Source organism: Oryctolagus cuniculus, chromosome 5, assembly GCF_051225735.1.
Source record: "Oryctolagus cuniculus isolate XC-2025 breed Fujian yellow rabbit chromosome 5, ASM5122573v1, whole genome shotgun sequence".
NCBI lineage: Eukaryota > Metazoa > Chordata > Mammalia > Lagomorpha > Leporidae > Oryctolagus > Oryctolagus cuniculus.
Genome location: NC_142871.1, coordinates 123,010,163 through 123,036,773, shown reverse-complemented (window position 1 = coordinate 123,036,773; position 26,611 = coordinate 123,010,163). Strand labels below are relative to the sequence as shown.

The following is a 26,611-nucleotide window of genomic DNA, read 5'->3' as shown; positions in this document are numbered from 1 at the left end:
CATACACACATTTCACTATGGTCCATGAGAAACACACACACACACACACACACAGTCTTTGCTATGGCACATTGGGCAGGCAGGCTAGTCTCAACAGAGTCACTTCAGGGTTTGGCCACTAGAACTATAGCCACAATTTTAGGAGAAAACCAAGTCCCAGTCAGCATGCACTTTAATTGTTGTGGTCCCAAAGAAAGCTATCTCAGAAGTCCTGTCTCACTCAATTTGAGGTTGGTGTCAGGCATTCCTTCTTCTGTCACATTGGGGGCTATGCAGAGTAACTTCTTCAAGGAAATCCTTTCTATAAAATTCTCTTTTGATTCTTGTATATCTTTAGGGTATGGAATTATCCAACTGCAAATTTCCTTTGAATATTCCTCTGATATTCCATGAGTACTGCATGTTGGGGCTTTGTCGACCTTTAAGTTTGAATTTTCTCTATTCCTGCCTATTTAGTTCTTAACTAGAAAGTTCTCATGATACCTTTATTTGAATACAACAGACTTTCTTTTTAAAAAAAAGATTTATTTTACTTATTTGAAAGACAGAGTTACAAAGAGACACAAAGATTGGGAGGGAGACCTTCTGTCTACTGGTCCACCCCCAAATAGCCTCAATCACTGTGGTTGGGCCGGGCCAAAACCAGGAGTCAGGCGCTTCTTCCTGGTCTCCCACGTAGGTGCAAGGACCCAAGGATTTGGGCCATATCACAATGCTTTTCTCAGATGCATTAGCAGGAAGATGGATCAGAAGTGGAGCAGCCAGGACTTGAACCAGTGCTTGTATTGGATGCTGGCCACAATGCCAACCCCACAAAGATTTTTCATGTTGGGAAGCTAACAGATGCTTCAAAGACTTTACAATTCTCAAAATAGCAAGTTTAAATCCAAGGGCTTGTGTATTCTGGGCACTGTGGTGAGGGATAAAACTTGGGTGAACCAGAAATGACATAAGTATGGAAGGGAAATATTGTTTCACATAGCATCTATTTACCTGCTGCCCTGAATCTCATCCAAAAATAGCACTAGCCACACAAATCAACAACTTTCAAAAGAAGATGGAATAAAATCAGGTATGCTTCAAGGCGTCTCTCTGAAAGATGACAACCAAATCCTCCTTCAACTTCCTTCTCACATTGCCTTGTAAACTAGAAAATACCCTACTACATATCAAATCATGTTTTATACTTTCTGCTAAATGGCTGAAAAAGTATTTGAAATGGAAGCTTTGATTTTACTTCTAACTTTCAAAGTTAAATGGCTGAACCTAAGAAGTGAAAACAAGCATAAAATGCTTTTTGTCTAGAAAATTTATTCCAATGACTTTTTAACAAGAAAGTAAACATGGCCCATTAATAATAAGGCTATTTCATGAAGTTTTCTTGTTCCAATCCATATGATTTGAAATGTTACATGAATGTTATTTTATGAAAAGGAAACCATAGTTTGCAGTCGTGAGAAGATGGCACAATTGACAAAATTTCCAACAAAATATACACTTCTGCATTTATAGAGCAATTTCTTTGAATCTACAATATGAGAATAAATCTTTCCATTTAATTGAAGATAAAGGAGGTGGTGATGAAGGTGCTGAGACCACCTTGTTTTATTCCAAGATTCCTAAACCAAAAAAAAATCTCAACTAATAAGATATTTTCTCACTGACATTTAGCTCAAAATGTCCAAGTGCTTCAAAAAGTTCTCCTTGATATTAGGCTTCTTTGCCTGATTCAGTTGATAAAAACTGAGTTAGCATGATGTGGTTGGAGGAACTCCTAAAGTGAGAAAGTGTATAATTGCCTGAGGGAGAAAAAAAGAAAATAAGAATTAACTGCTGCTACACTGGAGTCATGCACAAAGCCAAAATGAAAACAAGTCTGCAGAAGATGCTAGGAACAATCCTAAGAAGCTGTTAGGAACATGGTTGGTCATGATACACAGTATGTCACTGCCACCATAGAAGCTTGCATTTGTCAGGCATTTCTGAATTGAGAAGATAAGTACCATGTTTTCAGATATTGCTGGAAAATGAGATAAAGCAGGTATGAGATCACAGCATGTTATTGCTGAAAACAATTTCGGTGGTCTCTTAGTTTATTGCTTTGCTGATAAAAAATAAACATCTAGAGAGGTAAAGAGACTTGTAAAAAGCACTCAAGCTGTTTGGTGACAGGGATAACAAGACTCAAGGGTCCTGCATGAGCATATTCTCCAGATACTATCTGATATTTAAATAATTTAGATGGGAATCTAAAATGAATTGCCCATTGCCCTACCTTAATGACAACATTAACATCATTTAAGTGAAATGGGATTTGGACTGCTAAGTGTGACTTCAACTTAGCTTGTAACACAATATCTTATCCTCTCTTTACGTGCTCTACTGTTATCCTCCAAGAATACCAAGACTGTTTTCAATGCTTAAATATTTGTCTTCCAGTAGCTGAATAGTGTAGACTTTACTCACCACTAATATGTAATATAAGAGTAACAGATTCCATAGGTGGAAAGCACTGTGCTATAGGCATGGTCCCTCACTCCACAAGGACACCTCAGAGAGAATATGTCAGGTAGCAGCACACAAGCAAATGACTCAATGCCCATGTTCAGTGGGTAGCACAAACTGGTGATTCTCCAATAAGAACACAATTGGTGTTGTTCTAACTCCACCACATAACATCAGTGATCAAAGCTAGAGATTTGTGTAATGTCTAACTGAGAAATGGGGATAATGTAGGATGCAATTATTTAATGACACTTGCTAGTCTCCATGAGCACCAAATCCCCAATATTGTTCTGTCATCCCTGAGCACAATCCAGAACTACGGATAAAAAGTCAGCAGATACACTTCTCACATGCATTTTAAAAGTCACCATTGGATTGGATGAAATATACTTATATTCTATCTTTCCACCTTGTACAACCTTTGGTTTTCTTGTAACTCACCTTTGTTTTGCAGTGGATTAAAAGTCTTCATAAATTTGGGTTTGGCCGACACATCTGATGAGTTTTGCTATACAAAAGAACAACAAACCATTTAGACACCAACAGTATTCTTTCCATCACACTCTATTTTTCCTGGCTTCTTGGTGCTATTAATGATCCAATATTCCATCTGTACATTCTCTTTCCGAGAATAGAATAGTCACTTTCTTACTTTCCAAGACTAGAGAGTAGTTGCTTCTTCTGCTTTCATCTATTTAAATGTATAAGAATTTATTTCCAAGAGAATTTTTATTATACTTTTGTATGAGTTCCACCAACAAACTAGAAAACAGTTTTAAAGGAGATATTATCACCTTTCATTTTCTCTTCATCCTTACCTTTTTTAGGATTCACACATTTATCACCACAAGAGAAACCCATGGGGGAAAAATAAAGAACACTCCCAGCAGAACATGGTCTCCAGTAAAACTATGCCTTTCAGATATCTTTGGGGATAATCCTTTAGTTAATTGGTATAGATACCATTTAGAATTCAATAATTTTAAAACTGAATTATCAAACCAACAATTATTTGAAAATTATAAAAATTATTAAAATCAACAATTATCAAATCAACAATTATTAAAACAATTACCAAACACAGTGTCTTTGTGTGTCAAATACTGTTTTAGGCACTGGAAATATTAGAAGGAATGACTCTCATCCCCTGCTACAGCCCATGAGGGAGTCAACATGGGAGATGAGAGAAACAGTTTTTTATTATACACAGTAGCTATAGTAGTGTTTCAAATTTTCACCAAAATAGCCAAGGGACTAATGGGGAGAAAGGTTATAAAGATGATGAATGAAAAAGTTCTGAAACTTTCAAAGAGAAAGAATTGATTTCCCAGAATTCAGGGTTCAGCAAATATACATAGAAATTTCAAAAAGTCTGTGGAAAATGGAATTAAAAGATAAGTTTACTTTGATGCAAAAGTTTTTAAATCCACACATAATTTTTTCATAATATGCATTTTCCATGAAACTTTTGAGGATCCTTCATAGACACAGATTTTAATATTTTGGTGACAAAATCAATTTATCTTTTGATTCCATTCTTTCACAAACTTTTTGAGGTATCCTCATAAAATGTTAGAACCCTAGAGGAAATCCTCAAATCAGGAACATTGCATTTAAAACTATATCCTGTCCCAAATCCAGAATCTAATGTTGCAACACTTTCAGGAACTCTGTGTAGTCTGGCAAGATTCAGTCTCTTCAGACATATAAAGTTACATCTAACGGTCTAAGTTGTGGTCAATAACAGGATCTGAGTCACAGAAATTAGCTGTAGCTCAAGAAATCCATTCTTCATGGAAGGGTGTACTGTGGGGGCCACCAGAGCCTGTCTCTTGATGAAGAGCTGCCGAGAACATGGCTAAGGACAAAGAAGGGTCGAGAAAAGGGCCGTGAGCTCCAAACACAGAATGATTTTCTGTGATGCCACTGACTGGGTCTACATACCAGACTGCTTTTCCATTCTCTTCAGCCGGTTATGTTGTCATAGCTTTTTTCGAGATCCCTACTTTACCAACTCCTGCCATCTCTCAATGGATAGTCTTATCCCCCACTTTAAGGAAAGGTATCAAGGACTGACTGAACTCTCAATGTCATTACTCCACTAAGTGTGTGTTGCTCTGTCTGTAGCAATCTGATACCTCCTGTGTCAAAGCAAGTGCCCTTATTTTCAATCCAACCACTCCATCTGTCCTCCCAGGAATGCTCTTGTATCCATCATCCTCCTTCTCTCATTTGTTTTCAAACTGTCTTTGCTGGCTCAGCACTCCCAGCATACAGACTTCCTCCCATAAAAGCAACTTGAACTATCCCATCACTCCTGATCTGTCTGTACCTGGTTACCACCCTTGCTCTCACAACAAGTCTTCAAAGAACGTTTCTACCCAGTGTTATCACTGCTTCATCTTCTCATCACTCATAATCTGGGTTCCTGATTTTTTATTCACACTCCTAAAAATGACAAATGCTCATCTTTTCCTGCAATATCCATTTTCATGTTAAAGCAAATGTGCTACCTAACCATACAACAAAATCTAATTTTTCTCACCTGACTTGATACCACAACTGCGAAGGAATTACAAATTCAAAGCAGTAAATCCTTCACCAACCACTGATGCCTTCTGAAAAGTCACCTCTGGGTTACAAACATGGAGAAACACTGTCAGGTGTTTTTATTTTGTTTTATTGTGCTTTTGGGTGTGTTTTGATTGTCAAATAAGGAAAATTCCGACTTACTTCTTTGTAGGGTGGCAAGTGTCCTGTCTCATTTTACTCACTAAATGTTTTTCTTTGATGTAGTCACATGTGCTGAAACTCCCTTCTTAAGAGTAGATAATGACATTAGTTTCACATTTTCTGGTTCAAGGGATTTTAGGTCTTCAAAGACATAAAACCCAAGTCACAGCATGTTAGAACTTCTGCTTTGAGTACCTAGTCCAAAACTTAATTTTTACAGTTGAGAAAATTTCAGCTCAAAGAGACCAAGTGAGTTTCCGACAATCACACAACCAATTGGTTATGGAGGCAGAAATACAGGGCAGGTCTGCTGGTTCACAGGCTGCTGCTCCCTAATTGGCAGCAGGGCCTTCTGCTATAACTTGCAAACCAAGGAAGATTTCTTAATGCCGGAAGATGAGCTCCTCATTGATTTTTATTTCAAAGGGTTACATTGTTGCTTGTCAAAATCCCTAAATACTCATGATGATTTGGATTCAGTCAAATCAGTTGACCTTTTAGCAAAGAAACCTCTGCCTTTAGAGCCCTTTCTGAAAGGCCTTGCTGAAAGGCAAAAGCTTATTTTAATATCAGAAATACAAAATATGTATAATAATACACTCCCATTTGTTTCTAACTATGGATTGCAAAAAATAACTTTCAGGACAAAAAATGAAACATGAATTCTCTGTTTCTATGCAAGCTTGTCAGTTTGTAGACTCAGAGCTCAGATTGTAAGAGACAGAGACAGTGATACCAGCCAAAGAAAGAAAGTACTCAGAAAGAGTACATCCCATATGAGACTAATCAAATTTTTACATATTAAAAGTTAATAAAGATCTCCCACTTTTCCTTTCTAGAGAAGAAACCATGATCTACAAAAGGCCAAGAAAGTCAGGTGGAGAAAAGACCCCTACTGATTCTAGTGTTGGGAGGCAAGTCAGACGACAACAAATGATGTTGTTCAAAGATATTTGCCCACAACAAGCACCTCCACTACCAAGCATCCTTAAAAATGTGTCCATGCTTTCACCCTTAGTCATTCAATAACTCTTTGTTGAGTATGACCATGGGTTGCTCATCATACCAGGAATATAATTGTGGCAAGAAATTCAAGGGGTTTACACAGAAGTGGGAATGCTGCAAGACCGTTTAAAGAGAAAAATGCAAAACTGGAACTTCAGACATTGGATGCATAGAATTATAAAGTAATTACCTTTGATGTCTGCTTCCAACTGACTAATGGAGAAAACTTATTGAACAGAAGTTGTCGAAGCTGTAAAGGAAAGAAACAAATATAGAGGAGGCACACTTATACAATCATATATAAATGTGTAAAGAAAAACTCACAGGTTGAAATTGTTATACAATAATATCATCTCCCAGAAGCACTTAGTAGACATAGATGTGAGCACCTAATGGAAAGATTATTTTTTTAGCCTCCTTACCTATTATCATAGCTAGAATAAAAGAACAATAGTACCATAAGCCATAATAATTCATATTCTAGACATTAGTATTTGGCAATAATTGGTAAATTGACATTTATTTGTGAAGGAAAGAGTTTGCCAACCATGTGAATGGTAAAAGCAAACAAATTAGGTAGTACAATCAAGTACAGTAAATTGTTTCCTTATAAATAAGAGTTTATGTGCATGTTTCACAATTGTGTTAACTATAAAATAGTCTTACCTCTTTATTAAGGCAGAGAATTCGCATCTATTAGCATATTGCCTTCACCACTCTCAACAGAATTAAATAAAGCTTGGACAAAATAATGAATCATGTTTATTTACATTTTTCTGTTATCTTTTACATGAACTATTCTTCATTAGGGACTTAATTTATTGTGAGAGGCTAGTTAACATTTACTATATAAAATTCTAGAAATATAGAATTAACTATATATTTCAATATATTGGGAGTAAATTGATAACTAAAGGAGAAAGAGGGAATCCACCCTTGGTAGAATAATTTTGCTCTTGAATTATTACCAGGCCATAATTTATGGAATCAACCCAGATGTCCATCAACTGCTGACTGAATAAGGAAATTGCGGTGTATATATATATATATATATATATATACACACACACACATACATACACAATGGAACACTACTCAACAGTAAAAAAAAAAAGAATGAAATCCTGTCTTTTGCAATAAAATGGATGCAACAGGAGACCAGCATGCTTAGTGAAATAAGCCAGTCCCCCAAAGACAAATATCGTATGTATTCCTTGATTTGTGATAACTGATCTACAGAGTCCAAAAGAAATGTATATGAGTCAAATTGACATTTTGAGATTTGATTATTGTTTGTAGCTTTTGTCTAGACTCTTGAAAACAGTGGTCTTTCTACTTACTACTTGTTAAATAGTTTATTTAGTGGAGGGTTAAGCTGGAGATTATACAGTAAATTGGAAGTATGTCATTGTAAAAATTAAAGAAAAATAAAAAAGGAAGGAAGAGGGAGGGAAGAAAGGCATGGTGGAAAATATCAGTATGCTCCTAAAACTATGAAATATATGAAATTTGTTTCTCTTATATAAATAAAAAATTTTTAAGAAAAATTAAAGGTAAAAAGACTTTCCCTTCTTTTCTCATATTGTTCATATCCATCTTGCAATCACTTCTATTTAAAATGCATTAGCAGCAGTGACAATTTAGCTCTTTTGTGTCTTCAGGCTGCTTTCTGTGAAATTACAGTATTTTATTGTAAAGGTGCTCATAGTCCATCCATTAATAAAGGCCTCATAACTGGAAGGGATAAGTAAAAACTTCATGGGTTAAGGGGTGAAGATAGAAAGTAATATACTTACCTTATTATCCAAGAATATTCCACAACATAGGATGAAAAACCCCTTAAACAAAAATAAAGAAATCACATGTGCTATCTTTTTCTCTTCCAGTAAAGAAAGCATTTATATGTAATACTATTCTGTTGTTACCCAACATTGAAATTGTTCTTTCTCTACTTGAAGGCAATAATACTGTGTAGTCTCCACAATGCCTAGAGCTAAACAGATTACTCAAAAAAATTGAGTGTATAAATAAATAGTTGTGTGCATGAAGTTTTAAATGCATGCAGAGATTCATTCTCCCTTTTTGAGTCATGCCAAACCCCAAAAAATACCTTCCATTTTGCTGCTGTATCTTGACCTTTCTTTAGACCAAGCATTTAATAAATATCCACCATGCATGATGGAAGAAGGCAGTGAGGTCCAACCAATGAACAAGTAAAGGGATTTGACCTGAAAGTGGGTATGATTTCCTGTTACTTTAAGAACAGCTCTCAGGGAAGTCTTGGCAAAGGCTCTCTTGGACCCTGAAATCCATCTCCAAGTCAGAATACCTTCAGCTGGTGCCTGTTCAGACAACAAGAACCTACCCTTACTTTCTCATCAGAGCTCTCAAACTCGTCATCATTAGATGCATGCCTTCCATGACTACCACCTACACTACTACAAGTGCTGAATAGCGGTGTGCTGAATAGCTGGTGTGCTAAATACTGGAGAATCAGCTGTTGTTAGAAGACAGGTATTGAGCATTTATTATGTGCCTGGCACTATCCCAAGTGCTAAATTATCATTTAGCCCTCATGTTTACTCTATGATATAAGCAACATATTATTGTCTATTTCACAGATGAGAGAATTGGGTGACAGAAAGATTAAGTAACTTGTTAGAGGTCACATAGTTGGTTAAGTGATGTATGAGTCCAGGCCTATTTAACTCCAAAGCTCAAAGATTCACTGAGTCATGGTCCAAGGAGTCCAGCAAAAATTTCACGGGACCAGAATTGAAGGCTCTCTTCCAGATTCATCAAAACCTAGGTGTTACTTTGTCTACCCACTGTCTGAACACTCAGACGATACCGTGTGAAACCTGTCCTCTATAGTAAGGATCAAAAAACTTTTCCTATAATGAGTCAAGTTGGAAGCATTTTAGGTTCCACAAGCTCTACAGTCTATCATGCAACTACCTGACTCTGGTGTGGTTGCAAGAGCATAGATCATATGTAAATTAGTGGGCATGGCTGTGCTCTAATAAAACTTATTTACAAAAACAGGCTACTGGTCACATTTGCTGGCTCCTGCTTTATTACACTCCGGGGATTTATTTTACACCACTCAGAGCCAACAAATAGTTTTGATTTCCTTTCTTTGTGTGCTTTATTAGATATCTGGGAAAGAGAAAGAGGACTGAATCAGCAGAAAGATAGATTAACATCAGCTGCGTGAACGTTAAGCTACTTTAAGGTTTGCAATGGATTACTAAAAAAGTCCAATATTTTGCTTCAATATTATGGTAAATGATGGGGAAAATGGAGTTTTTCTATTCACTGTTTCCATTTGGTTTTGATTCAATTTTGTTAGAGGCAAGGAGATGAGATAATTCCCAGAGCAGTATTAACCAGAGTTCTTTACACTTATTCCATTTAGTTCAAAATATAACCGGTTATTCTAATTTTTCTTACCTGAAGTGCATTGAGTAATGCAAAAATTATGTGCCAAGCCCAGTTGTGGTTGTCCACCATTGTTCCTATACCAAAGCCCCAAGTGAGCCCTAGTAGAGGGGTCAGAATGAGGAGGCTCTTCCCCATGCGGATGACAGTGGCCTTGTCATCATGACTCAGTCTTTCTCCAACAGCTGGCCTCCAGAGCTTCATGAGAACTAAGATCACCACAACAAAATTCACAGTCACAATAGTCAGTGCAGGCACAACAAAAGCCAAAAGTGGTTTGCTCTCGCTGGACCAGTTAAGCCAACACACCACTTCACTTTTGTAGCTGTCTCCAGGTTGTGTGACTGCAATGGTGATGACAGATATAACAAGAGGGCACCCATAGCCCATGCAGAAGCCGATAGCCTTCATCAAAGGCATGGCCATATGATGGAACACGAGGATGATCCGATAAGCCAACAGGACACCAAGTGTGAGCATCCAGAAGAACAAAGAGAGGTAGAAAAAATGTGTAAAGAACACTGCAGCAATACAGAGTCCAGAAGGGTTTTCCGTAGTGTCCACCGTGGCAGCAACAATAAACCAAATATCAGCAATCAGCAGGGACAGGGCTAGGTTCACCATGCAAATATGGTGTGTGTATGAAATCTGGCTTTTCTTGATTTGCTTCCATAGCAGAGCCTCAATGGCCAGGCATAAGGTGAGACTTAGGATGGAAATACTCAGTCCCACATAGGTGATCCATTTCACAACAGGGATGATCACAGCGGGGACAAAGGGTGACATCAACATGGAGAAGGAGGTCAGGTGAGTACATTTACACACCACTGTGTCTGGAGTTTCATTCACGAGGTAGCAGCCTGCATTGTTCCACTGCAAATTACGAAAATCCCAAAACACGCAATGGGGCTGGCTCAGGTTTGATTCTATCTTGGAAAAGGTCAGGAAAACTTCACTGACGGAATAGTTTTGGATAACTGTAGACATCACAGGTCCATTGACCTGAAAATGTTCATGTGTAGTAATGGGTAGAATTTTCCCCATGGTCAATGAGGCCATGCTGATTATAGTTTGAGGAAGTGGTCTCTGAAATTGGTCTGGCCCAATTAATATGTGGCCTCTGATAGGAATGGAGGTGTTTTTTTGCAACATTTCCATCTGATAGTTGTAACCCTCTTGGACTTGACTTTCAGTCACAGGAATCCCTTTCCAGTTAATGAATTTTCCAGAAAAATTCAGAGGCAGAGCTGTCAGAGGAACCAGAATGCTGATGTTTTCCAGTGTCTCTAGTAACTGTGAGCTGACATGCTTTTCTTCCTGCAGTAAGACTTCCCAGTAAGTTATTGATGATGAATTAAGGATATGGTCAGCTATGCTGATAACATCCTGAAATAGAAGGATGAAATTCAGTTAGTGTTTTGAATAAACAGGTAAGAGGACTAAGAATGGATTGTCGTTAGAATGAAGTATAGGAAAAATGCCTAGGAAATCAGCTCAGTCGAGAACCACATCCAAACTCATCAATTCAATTCAGCTCTGTTTCTCTGTTCCTGTGGGAACTGTGGGTTCAGAACTTGGGTCAACAGAATCATGTCATTTCCAGGGTGATCACCCGGGCATTTGTAAACACACTGAAGTTTCAGCATGGGATGAGAAAGCATCCTGCAATTTTGGCTGCATGAGTGTGAATTTGCTTCTTCCTGAGGGGGTAAAATGACTGCACTGCGACTAAGGTTTGACACTCAAAGATGGAGACACCACTTTAAAATGCTTTCCTATTTTCTGTTTGTTTTGCTAACATCAGAAGTACTAAATTCATGTCAAAGATGTGCAAATTTGAATTCATTCTTGTTCTTTTGTTTACTTCAGATAGCTTGAGAGATTCCTTTTCCAAGCAACTCCTTGAAAACTGTCGTTTTCTGCTGTAGGACCCAGTGTCTTACTTCTGGCCTGGTTCCCAGGCCTCAGGTGCAGGCATCTGTCACGCTGGTAGAGTCTTACCCTAATGCGATCTCTGTGGCTTCTAGCCCAGAATCTCAGTGTACTTCTTTACCCCTAAAAAATCTGCTTTTTTTTTTTTTTGCTTTGTTTGTCTGCTCTGTGTTCATCTTTCATTTTATTTTTAGCCTTTGCATTTAATTTTATTTGGTCTCTTGTAAATAGCATGTAGTCAAGTTTTCTAAAAAAAAATTTTTTTTGAGTATCTTTTCTTTAACTCCCTGAGTTAAACTCATTCATATTTACATCATGTATGATGCATAAATTTGTGATTTTATAATACACAATACAAGAATACTTCCAATAGTTTGTGGGAAAATGGAATTAAAATGTAAGTTTATTTTGGTATATATTTTTTTAAATCCATGCATAAGTTTTTCATCATATACATTTCCCAAAAATTTTTAGAAGACTCATTGTACTACATCGAAATAAACTTTAACATATAAAACACATACATCTAAAATGGAAGAATACTTGTTAAATAAATAGTTATTGATCAACTCCTATGTTTCTCTTCTTACCTAAAATGTTAACAGTGGCTGTTCTAGGGTGATCAGATGACAGATCATTTATTATTATTCACTTTTTTGACATTCTTATAATGACCATGTATCTTGTATTTAATGTTTAAAATTAATTATTAATGCTCAAACTAAACTATGAATTCTCCAGTCTAGAGAAGGGAGTTCTTAAAATACATACTGCTAAAGTCATAACTGTGGTCACAGGAAAGAAAAATTACAGACCATAAACATATATTGAAAAACTGGCACCATGTCACTTAGTCAGAAGCTTATTCCTTCCTCTAAACCAGGTGCTTCCCAGGAAGATTCCACAGGAAAGCTCTCTCCTAAGTTGAACTCCTACTATTGACTGCTTGGGTTCCTTGTATACTGCAGAGAAAGCAATAAAGCTCACAAGAGGATTGTGATGCAACTTTCCTGTCTTATCCAGTGGCTCTTCTTCATTCAGGCTTTTGTCATTTCTCCTACAGTACAGAGCATTGAACATGAGCCCTTCAAGCCCAGGCAGACCATACCTCCATTGTCGAATTGGACACCCTGAAATGGTTTGCCAAAGAAAGGGATGAAACGTTGCTCAGGATGGACACCACTGAGGCCAGATTCCCAGCTGTGGTCGGAGCATTTTGCTGAAGGATGATTGAAAGATTGTGCACCAAGGATGACATGTCTGCCTCAGTAGCATTGTCTGCAATTACACTGAAATTCTAAAAATAAAAGTGGTTAAGTTCTTAAAAACTATGAAGTGCTTATGTTCCATCAAATTTAAATCAGATGTCTTGGCCTCACAAAACTAACATTTGCACTGTGTATTTTGATGTAGGATAATTATATAGCACAGATAACAACAGCTGTTACTGGATGTTTTCTCTATTCTAGCCATTGCGCAAAATACTTTACCAGGGATTCACTGATTGAATTCTTATTTTTTAAGATTTATTTATTTGTTTGAAAGTCATAGATAAGAAATAGAGAGAGGAAGGTGTGTGGGGGGGGTAGGGGGGGTCTTTCATCTACTGGTTCAATCCCTAAATGGCCACAATGGCCCAATGCTGGACCAGGCAAAAGCCAGGAGCCTATTCCAGGTCTCCCACATGGGTGCAAGGGTCCAAGCACTTGGGTCATCCTCCACTGTTTTCCCAGGCACATTAGCAGGGAGAGAGATCAGAAGTGGAACAGCCAGGACTTGAACCGGCACCCCTATGGTCAGTGTCGTAGGCAGCAGCTTAATCCAGTATGCCCCAATACCGGCCTCTGACTGGATTCTTGCAACACCCTTTGAGGGAGGTCTCTTCAACATTCTTATTTAAAACCAAGGAAACTAAAACTTGAAAAATTTCATTAAAAACCAATTTTATATTCATTATTATCTAAACTATATAAAAACTGAGTTTCAGTTAGATTTGATGGCCTTCCAAAGAGTGCTAAACTAGAGGGTAGAATAAAGTTTACTGGTTACTAATCCTGTGTTATAAGGACTATGTTGAGAATTCTTTGAGGCACTGGAAGATGGAGAGACATACATAGTGCTCTGAGCACTGGGCTGTGCAAGCCTCCACTTAGTCACTGGATTTGGAGTTTTACTTACTGGAAGCTCCCATCCACTTCCACTATATTGCAATAACTTGGAAAGTCGTAAAGGAAAAATATCCATCCAATACAAGTTGGTCCAGGAGCTCAGATCCACCTGTGATCCCTCTTGTTCTTCTCAGCTGACAGTGCTGTTCCCTGGCCAGGGCACCTGGGATCTGCCTGCACTCATGCCCTGGGACACTCTAGTCACAACTATTTTCCACATCCAGAACTGAGACAAAGCAATCAAGAGCAACAACAGTCCCCACAAGCTTTCTGACCCAATCCGCTTTCCCTGAGGTCTGAAAAAGAAAAGTAAAGATTCCACAGCCTTCTCTTAAAAAATAGCGTTCTGAGGTTCTCTAGGGCAACAGCAGGGTCTCCGGCTGGGGCAATCATTCTGCTCAACATGAAGATCTACTTGCAGAACAGTGTCTGTGAACTTGGAGTCTTGAAGTTCTTCTTTTGTGACTTGAGTTCTAATTACTATTTACTTCCTTCTTTCTATTCACCTTGCTTAACACTTGAAACTTAGAGTATCATATGAAGGTCACAGAGTTGAACTGGAAATCAAATGTGAAAGAAACTAGAAAGTTTAACAGTATTGCAACCAGAGAGACTGTTGGTCCCTTGGTCTTTTGTTTCTTGATCTATAAAAGGAGTTGGTAAACCTGATGGCCCTTAAGGTCCACTGTAGTTCTGTCATTTTGTGTGGTTTGCCTCTGCCTGATCCGTTCCCTGCTCGGATTTTTCATATGTGTGTATCTTCACTTGTTTTAATCAACTGGCTCTGTTTCACACCTGCATTTTGAGCTTTGATTTCCAGGCCTTCTGGACTTCTGAGGCCAGCTTGCCACTCTATCATCTGTCACAGATCTCTGATTAACTCCTCTGCACTTTTCCCTAAAAAACATCAAGTCTGACATTTTCTGACCCTTTCAGCTGCCACCTAGACTCTGCCTCATATTTATGCTCTCTGGGTTTCCCAGGGTTTCATGTCACCCTTGCCTTATGCATTGTGAACAATGATCATACAGATATATTTCACTCTCAAGTAGCCAGGCTTACTGGGAAATCCCCATGTGAGTCTCAACACCAGGATTCATCCACAAAGTAGAAATGCTTCACCTTCTGCAGTTCTTGTAGCTGAGACAGCACGCAGTTCTCCCTGATGACCTGCCACCCAGAGGACTGGCACCTGGCTGTGATGTTTCCATTGTAGCCACTGCTACAGGGAAGAGTGTACTCATCGTTGATAGAACCAAATCCAAAGACAATGTTGTTACACTGGGCTGAAAAATAATGAAAACAGAAAGGAAAACTGACTCAGAATATCCTAGTGTGCTTTCTAAACCATGTAGAAATGTTTAAATGTTCTGGAAGTCATATGGCAGAGCCAAACCCAGGCAGACTCTCTAAGCAGAAGTTCATCTTCGATGTCCAGCTTCATCTTTATCAGTGTCCATCCTTTTCCTTAAAGAGTCCCCTTCCCTGAACTGGCTCCTCCCTCCAGGTGTCTAATCTGTGGCAATATCACTTTAACAATGTACCAACATGTAAATGAGTATTAGGTAAAAATCAAGCAAGATATGATCACTGTTAGGAAACATTTTTACTCTTTAAGGGAACACTAGAAAGCCAGAAAATCTTTAAGAGACTATGGCACAAAACAGTAATGATACGTTAGAAGATCAGCAGTTGCTATGTAAAGGTACCCCTTACCTCTTAACCCCTTTAAAAGCTTCTCCCATTGCAACAGTAGGGAAGTACCCTAGCAGCTGGCCCTTAACAATAAAGACATAGCATGAACGGAACTGGGGGATGAAGATATTGAGTGGAAGATCCACAAGGGCTGCTATCTTTCTTTGTTTTCTTAATTGTTGTCTTAATTGCCTAGACACTTTGATCTCTTAGTAAATGTTAAATAAACACTGAGAAAAAGTGGCACATATTTTAGCAGTAGAGGTTTAAGATTAAACGTACAGAAGTAAAAGGGATATACAATACAGTATCACTAACTAGAGTCCCCACACCATGAAACAAAACACGACCTTATTTTTCCTTTCTAATTGCAACCCATTGGTCCACCTCCCCTCCCCCACCCTCCCACTGTCCCCAGCTTCTGCTAACCACCATTCAACTGTCAACTTTCAGGAGATCAACTATTTTTTAGGTGCTACATGTGAGTGATATTATGTAGTATTAGTCCTTCTGTTCCTGGCTTATTTCACACAACATAATGTCCTTTATTTAATCATTTTAATGGTTGAATGATATTGCATATTTCAAAACAGATAGAAGAAAGGATTTTGAATGTTATCATTGGAAAAAAAGATAAATATTTAAAGTGATAGATACACTGATTACCCTGATTTGACCATAAAACAGTATATACATGTATTGAAACATTGCATTGTCTTCCATAAATACACACAATTACCATGTGTCCATCAAAAATAAATTTTTAGAAAGACATGAAAAGAAAAAAGTAATGAATTTGTGTGAGTGCGTGTGAAACCATAGATAATTGCGTTCTTTCCTTGGATTGTGATTTAGAAATATTGTTAGCCCCAGGGCTCTTTCAATGTGTTTACCAGTCTGCAGTGAAATCAGCCTTCCACAACGCTTACACTGGGAGATGGAGATCAGAGTATTCATTAGTAAGGAATTGAAATAGTCAGCTGCAGTTTAGTTTTATCACAGTGAGGGAAAACAGCCACCTATTTCTACTGAAAGTCAGTTTTAGACCATTTGTTTATCAGAAACACTGCCCACCTACTTCCTGAAGACACAAATGAGCTACTAACTAAAGGAATTTGCTAACCAAAGCAGACAATGGGAATCCAGTATTACCTTTTCTGAACACTTTGAAAGAGCTATCTTCCAATGGAAACAGCTTGTGAAGGGCTGCCTTAGCCTTATCTGCCACCTGCTCAATGGAGGACAGTAGCTCTGATGTGCTGCTGGAGCCAATAACTTCATAGCCAACAGCAATGCTTCCTTCTCTGCAGTATTGATGTAGAAAGAAAAGTGGGATTCACTATTTACTCAACCAATCACTCAGGGCCCATTCTGTGTATACATGGTACTGAGTCCATAGGAATCACTGAACAGATTTTGTCTCTGCTTTCATGGAACCTATATTCTAGTTGGGGAAGCAAAGCAAATAGGAAACGAGGAACTAGCAAATACTCAAACATACATTTAAAAATTGTATTAAGTACTATGAGGGACAGAGACAATGATAAGAGAAGCAGATGGAAGTGAGACCGCACATCACACAAAGCTGGTCAGGGAAGGCTCCCCGTGTAATGGTTCATTGAAGGTGACGTCTAAAGGAGGACAGGAGCTGGTCTAATTCAAAGCCAGGAGCCAGGAGTTTCTTCCAGGTCTCCTACATGGGTACTGCTTTTCCAGGCCATAGCAGAGAGCTGGATCAGAAGTGCAGCAGCCAGTACTCAACTCGGTGCCCATATGGGATGCCGGCATCACAGGCAGGGGCTTAACCTGCTACGCCACAGTGCCAGCTCCTGGGGGAAATTTTCTAAAGACATTGTGTTACTTACCGAAATTGGATGACCTGAACTGACTCAAAACCTTGAATTCCTTTGTACACTTCTTTAAGCTTAGAAAGAAAACAAAACACAATGTGTTAATCTTTGTCCCTTCCCTTCAGAAAGACATTTGAGGAAAAGGTAGATGCAGACAATAAATAAACCAACAGTAGCAAATGAGCAAGGCAAAGAAATACAATGGGAAGTAGTTGAATGTCATACAAATACAGTGAAAATAGCAGCTGAGTGCATATGTGTACACACACACAGGCAGGCACACACAAAACACAGAAAATGTATTTTTAAGATGGCAAATAATCAGTGGATAATAGCTACTTAGAATAGGGCATATGTTCGATGCCAGATAATATAAAAATTGACTCAAAATCTGGTTTCTTATTAAAAAACAAGCCATTGATCTCCATAAGTACCTAAAACAAATCTACCTGCAATGTATTTGCTCATGCCCTATGGTTAGAACCACAGCTGAGCCACTATCCCAGGCTAATCTAGCTTTTATGTGACTTCATAAGGAATTACAGAGCTTTGTCTGGTGACTCTCATCAGCCTCTAACGAGAGGGTCTTCTTCATGGAAGAATCTCAAGTGCTGATGGTCAAGCTCAGGTCATGAAAATTTTCTTTTGGCCAATCAAAAAACAGAAAATAACCAAAAACCCTTAGCACAGCATTACTCAAATAAGTGAGCAACACTGAAAACAAGAGAAGTGTAAACAAGTCAGCTGCTAAACTTTCCTAGAAAGAAAATGCTCAAGGAGTGTAATACCACATTGAAAATAAATGAATAATATGCATCAAATATACATGCTGAATTGAAAACATCTGAACTTGTATTTAGCAATCAATTCCTTATAATAAGTTGAAAGTGCTTACTTGAAGTTCAATTCCAGCTGTGTATTTGGAGTACATGGGAGAAGATGAATTCAAAAGGTCTTTTGTAAATCGTTCGTTAATTTTGAAAGTGCCCCAAACCTCTTTGGAGATTTAAAAAAAAAAAAAAAAGTTCATGAATACAGTAAATTACTAACTTGATTTTATCAGGAGTACAATTTAGATTTCATCTATTCAACAGTAGTATTTCAATTTCTTTTCATAATACATGTTTGCAAAAAATAATATAGGAAGAATAAAATCAGAGTTTTCAATGGTGATTTGGAACAGTAATGTGAAAGTGCTGGAAACCAGGACAAATGACAAGTAAGTAAATAGATGAGCATTCACATATCACTAGGCAGTCACTGAACACTGACATGTATCCCAACTAGGCATTCAGTTTAATTATTGTCCCCCAAAAAAATTGTAAAAGCAAACCACTACTTGCTAACCCCAACATGTCTGTTGTTTACTTGTCCATTACTCATCCATTATAATACTTGTCCTTCTCAGGAGGCTACAGTTCTCTGTATGGAAAAATCCTATCTAACCTTCATTTAGGACCTGATCAAATGTCACCACTCCTGGAAGTCCTCCCCTGGTCCCCAGATGCATCCCCACAGTACTTTGTTCATACTCCCTTATAGCTTCTGTGCCCAAACACCCATCTGTGTGCATGTCTCATCTACACACGATTCCATAACTCCGTGGGAAGCCCCTGTCTGATGCGTCTTTGTATATCTTGAAGTTGGATGAGACAAGACCATCTTTCAAAAAGTGGGCTTTCATCCATACTTGTTGAAGAAATTACATTGTTTTCTTTCTTACTGGACCACCTGGCCTCAACTAACCTGCTAATGTATAAATGCTTCTTTGTGTCTTCCTAGAATTTGTCCCATATCTGATTGTAAGGACAGTTCTTAATAAATATATGTTGCCACAACTTGCATTCCTGAGAAGGGGACGGGTACCATGGATACATGGTTAACCTAGTCTGTTTCAGGCTCCTCCCTCATTCTTGCTCAGCACCACCAAAATCTGGAGTTTTCAGATAACTAGAGTTGTCTTTGGGAAAACTTCTTAAAGTTGTTCCAGTACTGGAGTTCACATGTTTGGCTCACCTCATTGAACAAAAACCTAAGTCAAGAGTAGTTCACTCAGCTTCCACATGCTCCTAAGCTAGACATTTACTTGTGTTTTGCTTTGGTAATTCATTCAGTACACATACTTATTCATAATTTTGAGCATTTCTTTCCTCCCTACATTCACACCTCTAGACTTCCCTTTGCCCAGAATTGATCTTGGCAAAAGAAGTGAAAAAGGGCTAGGGAGAGAAATATTGCTTATTCAAGCAATTTCCCTACTTGGTATTTTACTGAATCTCCCTAAATCTCAACAGAATCATGTAACTACAGAGCTGACCTGGATGTACCTAGAGGTTGAAGTGATAGCCCAATCATCAACTTGTGTTTCTGTTTCTTCTGCCTTTATGAAGGGCCCACTGCATTTAGCTGCACCTAGTAGAGAATATCATCACTGTTCTTGAATTTCTCTGTGAACACTGACTCTCCTCAGTGAGGCCAACAGCTGGAGTCCCCACTCTGTTGCATGATGGGGTGGGACAGGCCGGCGCTGTGGCTCAATAAGCTAATCCTCCACCTTGCGGCACCAGCACCCCGGGTTCTAGTCCCGGTCGGGGTGCCAGATTCTGTCCCGGTTGCCCCTCTTCCAGGCCAGCTCTCTGCTGTGGACCGGGAGTGCAGTGGAGGATGGCCCAAGTGCTTGGGCCCTGCACCAGCATGGGAGACCAGGAGAAGCACCTGGCTCCCGGCTTCAGATCAATGTGGTGCACTGGCCGCAGCAGCCATTGGAGGGTGAACCAACAGTAAAGGAAGACCTTTCTCTCTGTCTCTCACTCTCTCACTATCCACTCTGCCTGTCAAAAAAAAAAAATGATGGGGTGGGACAGACCCTGTGCTTACTTGCTCTTTCGCAGAAATTGACACTCTGGCTGAGGTTGTTGAGATGACATTCACAGCTTGGGAGTGATCCAGCCATGTGAAGACAGCAATACCGGGGGTCAAGGCATGAGGGAGGAAACCATGTGTAGCTATCTTCACAGCCACACCGCAATATTCCATTCAGGCTGCTACAGTCTGCAGAAAAGATAGAACTTGGTCTCATGGATCCTCATTTATGAACTGACTACTGCAAAGTTCAAATCATTGACTCTGACTTAGAATCTGAACCAAGAGTTTCTCACCAAAATCCTGAAGGGTGAGTCCAGGATGGCAACATAAGGAAATGTCTAACTCAATAAATTCTGAGGTTGATATCAGAAACATAGCAGTAAAATGGCTGGGCTTAGCTCTCAAAGAATAATGTGTGCCCTGTGGCTATCTGTTGCAATAAAAGAGAGAGGCAGAAAAGAATACCTGGAATGTAGGCAAATATCTAGAGGGTATTTTGGTCACTACCCTCTCAGTAAACCTGTAACCACCCCAATATAGGCCTTACAAGCAAGATGGCAAAGGTGGAGAGATTTAACTGGGGAAGTCAAGATGACAAAGCTTCATCAGCCAATTTTGTATGCTCATTTTCTTCTATTGCACCTGAAATTCTCACCAAAAGTCACCCTTTTTAATAATCAAAAAAAAATGGAGCAAACCTTGGTGAAAATACGCAAAACAATGTGTAATCAGTGGTGCTCAAACTTCATTATTCATTGGGATGACCTGGAAGATCTCACTCCAGAGATTCTTAGCAAATCTGAGATAAGGAAAAGAATTTACATTTTCATTCAATTTCCTGATGCCGATGATGCTGGCCTGGGCACAGTACTTTGAGAATACCTGCTTTAGAATAATCATTTAACCTCTCATAATATCACCTTTATGGTTATTAGTGCTGTCAATCAAATATTTATTGATTTCTTCCAAGCACACATTAAAATTGCATGTCCTGGCCCTCTGAGATTGAATAGGGCCATGGGACCAGTTCTGGCCAATAAATCACAAGTAGAATTTTTTGTCATTTCTGAGTTAGACAATTCAATTACTTCAGTGAAGTTCTCCAGGGTTTTATTTCTTCATTGCTCACTATCGGAACATTTCAGATAGGGACTGATGCATCAGCCTGGGTTCCCAACTGACGACCACAGACACAGTTCCTCTGCCAACTTCCCATGGAAGTGGAGCATGAAGAAGAAATGAAACCTTTATTGCTTCAAGTCAAAGAGATTTAAGGATGACCATTTCTACAGCATAATCCAACCTAAACTGATTGATCTGTTTACACCCTCCAGCAAGAGCTTGCTGGCTTACACGTGGTGGCCTTTGCTCTGATGATCTTCACTGGCCCGTAGAACCATAATGGTGGAGGATTCAAGAGCTCCAGAAAATTCTCCAAGAATTTTTTCTCCTCTGCGTCTCTATAGGTCACCTGAAGCAGCAGTTCATATTCCTGGATGGGTCCTAAAGAGAGACAGGGAGTCAGAAATGTCTCTGGCTGTTGGGGGGTGGGGTGGGATATGGCTGAGGAAAAGACAGCAAAGCCCTCATTAGATTCACGCTAAAGGTCATGGACGAGCACACGCTGCTTGGTGCTGAGTTCTGCTCATCAGGCATTTACCCAAAATGAACATCCTAAGTAAACATAATCAGGCAGTTGCCACATAAACCTAATATACATGCAACCTGTACTTCTGCCAGGCAAGAAACACTGTGTTCTCTGAGTCTCCCCAGCATCACTTTCCTGACATTACATACTTCCTCAATCTCCATGCAGACTCAAGTCCTAGATGTCAAGACTGAAAGGACCGGAGGTGAGAAAATCCTTATCACTCCTTCTCTGGGCTCCATGAAGTATCTTCAATATAAAGCCCCCAATCTCACACTTTCCAAAGAGCACTTTCTTCTTTTCTATTAATTAGGCGAGTTTGAGTGCTTATGTAAAATACAAAAGCCACACAGAGTTACACCTTAACTTGAGGCTTAGTGCACCCTCATTTCCAGCTAATCATTTCCGAGGAGCACTTGTCCTTTTTCCCAAGGAGAAGCCATTCATTGTTTTTGATTTGGGGGAGAAGATGAACCTTATGAGTCCTCTCCCATCCAAAATTCCTTTAGATTCATTCATCTGAAACTTGTTATGATATTCTTAGGGCTTTCAGATCCTTTGGGGCTCATCTATGTACAATCCAATCTTTCAGTCCATCTCTTACTCTCAGCACCTTCTTTCCTGCTAGAAACTATGCCCTAGGTCTTGAAAGTCAGGTGGGAGCTAAGAGCATTACCATTTAAACTTCCCAAGAAGGTGAGAAATGAAGAATAGAAAAAAAGAGTTACTCCAGCTACATTGTCAAGAGTTAATAGCACTGGGTCTTGAGCAAGATTGACTGGGTTTGAATCCTGGCTCCTGCCCCTAGCTCTGTGCCTTAGTTTTACTATCTGTAAATAAAAATGACATTTTCTTTAATTCAGAGGGTCGGTGTGAGGTTTGAATTCATCTCATGCACTTTAAATACTATTTGGTACATATTAACAGCCAAATAAATAATTTTTGTATTTTATTGTCATTTGTACTGTTGGGGAAAATGTATTCTTGGCACTCCAACTTGAAATTTTGATTTGAGGGGCCAGCACTGTGGAGTAGAAGGTTAAGCCTCAGCCTGCGGTGCTGGCCAGTTCAAGTCCCAGATGCTCCACTTCCTATTCAGCTCCCTGCTGATGTACCTGGGAAAGCAGCAGAAGATGGCCCAAGTACTTGGGCCCCTGAACCCTTGTGGAAGACCCAAAAGAAGCTCCTGGATCCTGGCTTAGGCCTGGCCCAGCCCTGGCATTATGGCCATTTGGAGAGTGAACCAGCAAATGGAATCTCAATCTCAATCTCTCTCTCTCTCTCTCTCTCTCTCTCTCTCTCTCTGACTTTCAAATAAATAAATAAATCTTAAAAAAAGAGAACTTTTGATTTGACTTTTTCCAAGGAATCATAGCCTCGTATGGTGATGGATTCCATAGTACTATCAGCACATCATTGTATAGCAGATTCATTGCATGAAAGAAAGGCTTCTGTGGACTGACCAGGCACCTAATATCACCAGTGTGCGTCATTGTTTCTGTGAGGAAATGCAGTCAGCACTTGAAACATCAGGTCTAAATTTCAAAACACAACTCATTCCAAGATTAAGAGTTGTGCCCATTAATTAATTACATGATTAGAATCAGGGCAAAGAAGAAAAGGAAATATACGGAGCAGCCATTTGCCAGGTAAGGTGCAAAATGTTATGCCTATATTGTATGATTTATTCTTCATAAATGTCTTGCTTTTAGAAACTGCTATTATTCTAATTTTGCAGATTTTGGGTGTTTTCTAATGTAACAAATATCTATCAGGCACTGCTGGGATTGGAACTCTCCTGGCACAGAAATTCACTGCACCGCACTATCTAGTGATGTCTCACCTGAATTCTTTTTCTTATCCACACTGAATTCTCTTTTTGTTTTCATGTTATCATTTCTCTGTTAAAAAGAAAAAGTTAGTTATGATGAGGCTTTGGAGAGTTGTACTTCAAAGGCCTTCCATCTTGGTTTTCCCAGGGAAAATGAAATCCTGAATCTGAAAGCAAAGCCAGGTATAGCAGGGAGGAAGCCAGGAAAGTCCTCATTGAGGCAACTTTTAAGCAAAGACCTGAAGGTGGGAGAATTAAGGATCCCTGGAGGAAAAGCTTTCAAGGCAGAGGGAACAGTATGTGCAAAGGCCCATGAATAAGAAAATATGTGGTATGTGAAGGCAGAGGGAGGACACTGGAGTAGCTGAGGAGCAGGGAGAAGGAAGGAGTGAGAGCAGAGAATCTTGGGGGAGACAGGTCATGTGGATCTCTATGGGCCCTTGAAAGGGTTTTACCTTTGACTTGAAACCACTGAAAGATTCTAAAACACATGTTCTAGTTGACTTTCTGGAAGCTCGATCATGAAGGCATGTAGAGAACAAACGGAAGTAATGACAGCATGTCAGGGATTATTGAAATAAAGCAGATGAGAGATGTCCAAGGACTAGGTCTAGGTGACAGCCATGGACACAGTAAGAAGTGTTGGAATTCTGTATGTATTTTAAAGTAAAGTCGAAAAGTGATGCCAATGGCTTAGACTTCAAATGTGAGAAGAGTTAAGCATGATACCAAGTTTTTCTGCCAAGCAGCTAGACAAATGGTAAGACCACTTTCTAAGATAGGAAATGATGGGTAAACCTGATGAGAAAAATCAAGAGTTTGACTTTGGACATATGAAGTTGAGGGGACTATTGAGTGTCCAACTGGAAGTAACAATATGAAGTAAAAAGGCCAGCGTAAAAGTTCAGGGTTGAGGTTTGAGATGGATACTGTGGAGTCATCAGCACAAAGAGAACTTTAAAACAAGGCCCTGGAGCAAAATATCAAGAAAGTGAGTGTTAACAGGAAATGGTGTCCAAGGATTGGTAATAATCCATGTGCTTTTCCTGCACCAAAGAGGCCATAGTAGAGAATGTGTTGAGCTAGAAAAGATAACCAAGATGGTGTAATTGAATATCTTCATTTTGTGGTTCAGTCACATAGGCTCCAAGAAATTAAATTACTCATCCAAGGCCACTGCTGTGGCTTAAATATTTGTTCCCCTAACTTGTGAATTTAGTTCCCAAAGTCTAAACCTAATCTAAGTTAATGGTACCAAGAGAATGGAAGCAATAAAATTAAGGTGTATGGAGGTGAGGCCTTTGGAAAGTGATTAGATCGGATAAGGGCAATAGGAAGGGGCCCCCCAACTGAATCCTGGAGGCTTTGTGAGAGACCACATGGACAGACAAACACACACTTCCTGCATCTTGCTGTGGGATGCTCTGAGCCACCTCTAGATTCCGCCAGTGATAACCCCAGCAGCAGAGGCCAAACCAATGGGGTCCACTCTATCTTGCAATATGCACCTCCATTACTGTAAGCCAAAATATACTTCCTTTTTTTAAATAAATTTAGTTGCTCAGCCACTTTGTTCTAGCAATCAAAAGCTGATGAAAACAACTTCATGGTGAATACTGGTAATGTTGAGACAAGAACCCAGGAACTCTGACCCCCAGTCCATGATAGTCTGTAGTTTCAGTTGTCTAAAAAGCGATGGTTTCCAAATCATCAGAAGGAGACAGGAGAGATGGTTGAAAAGAAAAAGGGACATAGGCCAACTCACCACTGGGAAGCCCTCGTGGCCCTCAGTGACAGTGAAGAAAAAGACGAGCCACAGCACTCCAAGTCTCATTGTCAGCAGGCCCTCTGCTCTCCACTGGCCGGTGCATGGACAGCCAGGTGCTCGGTCTGTGACTAGACAAGCAATGTACCATGTAAGGCTGAGGCCCAAATGGGAGTGATTCCAGCCACAATGTGAAAGTGCATGCTGTGGTAGGGCCCCACTGAGCTCATTAGCATCCCTGAGTGCTTGATTACTTTTCCACTTCACAGAGGCTGTGGCACCATTACTTCTGTTCCCACTGCAGAAGTAGTAAATTTCCATCCTGACAAACTTACAAGAAAATTGTGCTGGAACAGAGCTCTTTGAAAACCATGGTTTTATATTCCACTGAAGTTTCCTTTTCATCTCCAGAAAGGTAAGTACTAAAATAACCAAGTACCCTTAGAACCATTATCACAAGGATAGAATTAAAGTGTTTAAACAAAAATGCTAAGGATAGTAAGGAAACTATCCAACAGATTCCTTCTTTATAGTTGACCCAATTTGCAATAAACTGTCCTCAAGTCTATTGGTTATCTTAAATAATTTGGACGAAACTCAACACATTGTCATGGTCATAAAATTGATCATTTATAACAAGGTTATTTGGTATCAAAGCAAAATCATAATAGATTAGAACTTTTCTGTCCATAGGTTGGCATTTGTTTCTGTGGATAAAATGCCACTTGGAATGCCTAAATCCTGTATCATAATGCCTGGGTTCAAGTCCCAGCTCCACCTGAGATTCCAGCTTCCTTTTAACACATATCTTTGAAGGCAGCAGGTGATGGCTCAAGTACTTGAGTTCTGTTACGCATGTATGATACCTGCACTGAGTTCTGGGCTCCAGGCGTTAGCTTGGCCCAGCCTCTGCTCTTGCCAGCATTTGCAGAGTAAACCAGTGGATAAAATCAATTTCTCTCTCTCTCTCTCTCTCTCTCTCTCTCTCTCTCTCTTTCTCTCTCCCTCTCTCACACACACACACCCCACCACCACCTTGTAAATAAATAAAAAATAACTAAATAAATAATTTAAAAGAGATACCTGTTTTGTCTTACATGAGGGATTTAGGAAGTTCATGGAAAATGAAAGTAAATGATGTTTATTTTAGTGCAGAAAAAAAAGTTGAAATCC

General features: G+C 39.3%; 1 protein-coding gene across 1 annotated transcript in view; it reads right to left on the bottom strand.

Moving 5' to 3' along the window:
* Positions 1-1,294: 1,294 nt before the first annotated feature.
* ADGRF1 (adhesion G protein-coupled receptor F1) overlaps positions 1,295-26,611 on the bottom strand; it is a 36,821-nt gene continuing 11,504 nt past the window's right edge. The window contains exons 3-16 of the mRNA XM_008263018.5: positions 25,439-25,569; positions 23,686-23,743; positions 21,548-21,697; positions 20,207-20,380; positions 18,225-18,325; positions 17,345-17,403; positions 16,632-16,783; positions 14,907-15,070; positions 12,725-12,913; positions 9,697-11,070; positions 8,040-8,081; positions 6,434-6,493; positions 2,947-3,013; positions 1,295-1,799 (exon numbers count right to left, since the gene is read on the bottom strand). Coding sequence (XP_008261240.2) covers positions 1,711-1,799; positions 2,947-3,013; positions 6,434-6,493; positions 8,040-8,081; positions 9,697-11,070; positions 12,725-12,913; positions 14,907-15,070; positions 16,632-16,783; positions 17,345-17,403; positions 18,225-18,325; positions 20,207-20,380; positions 21,548-21,697; positions 23,686-23,743; positions 25,439-25,507 — 2,748 coding nt within the window. The 5' untranslated portion in view covers positions 25,508-25,569 and the 3' untranslated portion in view covers positions 1,295-1,710. The remainder of the gene's footprint in view (positions 1,800-2,946; positions 3,014-6,433; positions 6,494-8,039; positions 8,082-9,696; positions 11,071-12,724; positions 12,914-14,906; positions 15,071-16,631; positions 16,784-17,344; positions 17,404-18,224; positions 18,326-20,206; positions 20,381-21,547; positions 21,698-23,685; positions 23,744-25,438; positions 25,570-26,611) is intronic.